This window comes from Helianthus annuus, chromosome 4 (genome assembly GCF_002127325.2).
Source record: "Helianthus annuus cultivar XRQ/B chromosome 4, HanXRQr2.0-SUNRISE, whole genome shotgun sequence".
NCBI classification, from domain to species: Eukaryota; Viridiplantae; Streptophyta; class Magnoliopsida; order Asterales; family Asteraceae; genus Helianthus; species Helianthus annuus.
This window is the reverse complement of record NC_035436.2, coordinates 38,369,050-38,372,192: the sequence shown is the minus strand read 5'-3', so window position 1 is coordinate 38,372,192 and position 3,143 is coordinate 38,369,050. Positions and strand designations below refer to the sequence as shown.

Genomic DNA, 3,143 nt, shown 5'->3' with positions numbered 1-3,143 from the left:
TCTTTGTCTTGAAAATTGGTCTTCAGATAGCAGCTTTGTAATGTTCTTCACGCCCTTTAGGCTTCCTGCTTAATGCAACTCTGATCTTTTCACGCTTTCGCTTCTCTGCCTTCTCTTCTTCCTGTTGTTTCTTCAAAAACTTTCCTCTTTTCTCTTCCATCCTACGATTTTCACGTTCACGTTCACGTTTAGCTTTCTTCTTCATCTTTTCATCCAATGCCCACCAAGACGATTTCCACTTGCTTTCGGAATTGATTCCTTTTTGAAAGCACAGTGATACAACGCGTTGGAACTGTTGAGCTTGATCTTTATCTTCTGCTTTATAACGAATCTTGTGAATAAACAAGCATTTTCGATGTCTTTTGCCGATCAATTCACCAGCCACATCGGATCATAGACACGAATATATCTCAGCTCACTACCAGCTCTGTATGTAATGATAGCTTCAGTTGTAAGACAGCTATACACCCAATCAATGAACCCTTTGTAAAAATCTTGTTCCATTTCTGGCATAGGAATCGTCGTCATGGTTGTTGGAGGCTTTACATTCAGAATAGTTTCCCTTACACCAGTTTCAGGATCTACTCTTTCAACCCGTCTTGGACGATGAGGTTTCCATTTCAGATAACCTCTTAGAGTCTCGTACTTGATATATCCCCACATTGCTTTATCATTCTGTCTCACCTGATACTCCAACGTTCTCACCCGAGATAACTCATCGACATCCCACCATGGTAATGACATAATGTCATATAAACGTTTAAAGTATTGGACACCATATTCTCTTCTAACTGCATAGGCGTTGACTTGAGGAAGAAAACCCCAACTGATGATATCACCAAGAGAAATAGATCTATCACGTTGGAAAAACTTCAAAGGCCTCTTGAACTTTCTCTCATGATTGTCTTTAAACCATTTTGAATGATCTTCTTTCTCAACATTTGATTGACTTTCTTGTTCAGCTTCTTTTCTCAAGCACTCGAACACATTTTCATTCACCGCTTCAGTCACTTTCTGACGCAACTCTTCTCTGTTTTCTGCTGCGAAAAACTCCATTAACTCGGAAGTTTTGATGTATCTTCAGGGACATCCTCATTATCAGAACAATCCTCTACTTCAACCCTATCGTACTGATCTGCATCCTCAACATAGTTATACTTGTAATCTTTCTGTTTATTGATATCAAAAGATTCCAGATCAGCTTCAAGATCAATTGGATTCTCGGGATTTACATCATTTAACATCTCCCTATACACATCTAGACATAAGAACAACGGTTCATGATGTTTGACAATCTGATTCTTACTCGACTCCCCCTTTCTCTCAGCTTCCCCACTTTCTTCATTAACTGTATCGTTTAGCAGATCTTCAACGACTTTTTCTTTTGAAGCCTCAGTAACTCTCACACCAGAACCTCCTGCAGCGTCATCATCATCATCACCTTTCGAACTGTGACTGCTTGCAGAATAAACAAACTCTTCCTCATCATCATCTTCATCATCCTCTTCTTCTTCGCCACCAATTAACTTTGGCGATTGAATTTCTTCTTCGACTATACCCGGAACAGAGGATATAGGCACTGGATTATCTATCACCATTGAAGGCACAATAGTCATTACAGAACTTCCTTCAACAGCTTTACCTTTATCTTTCATTTGCCTTTCTACTTCTGCTTTACGTTCAGCACGAAGATCCTCTAACTTCAACTCTTCATACTTCTGATCCACTGTTGTTTCTAACATGCATTCCACAACTCTATTCAGCATGTAGAACTTGTGCTCATGCAACGCTTTAGCAGCCATAAGCTCTTTATTCTTCAACTTATAGTACTCGTTTTCACTTTCTCGACGACTCTTCTCCTCTTCTAACTCAGACACTCGTTTCACAACATCAATTTCCGTCTGATCAACTTCAATCTTCAGTTCCAACACTTTGTTTTCACCTTCTAATCTCTGCACCTTACCAGCAAGAAACTTTTCTCTATCAGCAATCTTTTTGCATTCATCTGCCAACTTTTTGTTTTCTGCTATCACCTCATCAATTCTCTTTTCCAACTTCAAGACTTGAGAATTGTTTGCAAAATCAAAATCAACATCTAGCAGATTATCATGCGGTATCGCAAGGCCTCTACTTGAAGAACCAAGTTGTGCTTGAGCAATTGGAGGTGTGCCAAAAAGATCTTGAGAAGAATAATATTGTTGATGTGGAGGTGGTGATGGCGGAAACAGAGGAGATGGTTGTCGTTGTGGAGTAGGTTGTCTGGGTGGTGTTGAATGTGATGGAGGGGTAGGTTGTTTTGGTGAGTGTTGTGGTGTTGGTTGTCTAGGAGGAGATTGATGTATTGGGGATTGTGGAGGGGTTGGTTGATGTGGAGGTGTTTGTTGACGTGGAGATGTAGATTGTGTTCGCATGATCTTTTGAGGGCGCTTTGACACTTTAATCTTTGGAGTAGCCTTCTTTCTACCTCCAGCTTTCTTTTTACTCTTAGGAGTAGATTGAGATGCAGAAACATGTTCTGGAGAAGGTTCATAAGGTGCATCTTCTTTCTCTTCTCTCTTCCTCTTTTTGAGTAACTTCTCCTTTTCTACCTCCTCTCTCATTCGCCTTTCACGTTCTTTTGAATCAACTATTTCAAACACAGACCCACTAGAAGAACTAGTAGTGTCTTTATCAACATCGTTGCCTTCAACATCATCTACCACTTTCTCTTTCTCCTGTGAAATGTCAACATTATCAGTAAACAACTCTGTATGAATTTCAATATGTGCTACACTAGCTGCCTTTTGTTTCTTTTCAATGTTCACCTCAGGAACTTCTTCTTCAGACTCATCAACTAACACAGTTTCAGCCTTCTTCTTTTGTTTCTTTCTTGGCTTTGAAGAAGAACCTTTACCTTCAGCTACAGGAGTTACAAGTCTACGTCTGCGCCCAGACTCCTTCACATACCACTCATTCTTTGTTGGTTTGAAACCCTGAATTATCTTCAACTCCACAGCATACAATGCTTCTTTCATTTCTTCTTCATTTCTCCAGTTTTGATGACTTTCTGGATCAGGATCCACATAACTTGCATCTTTAAGTAATCCGAAGTTTTCAATCACCAACTCCGGCTCTGGATGATGAGGATGGTACTTGGCCAAGTT

General features: G+C 40.0%; 1 protein-coding gene across 1 annotated transcript; it reads right to left on the bottom strand.

Moving 5' to 3' along the window:
• Window positions 1-1,055: 1,055 nt before the first annotated feature.
• LOC110933233 (MAP7 domain-containing protein 1-like) lies at window positions 1,056-2,600 on the bottom strand. The gene is made up of 3 exons (XM_022176464.1): window positions 2,094-2,600; window positions 1,559-2,045; window positions 1,056-1,417 (listed from the first exon to the last, which is right to left on the bottom strand). The coding sequence occupies exons 1-3, from the start codon at window positions 2,598-2,600 to the stop codon at window positions 1,056-1,058; spliced, it is 1,356 nt and encodes a 451-aa protein (XP_022032156.1).
• Window positions 2,601-3,143: the final 543 nt, after the last annotated feature.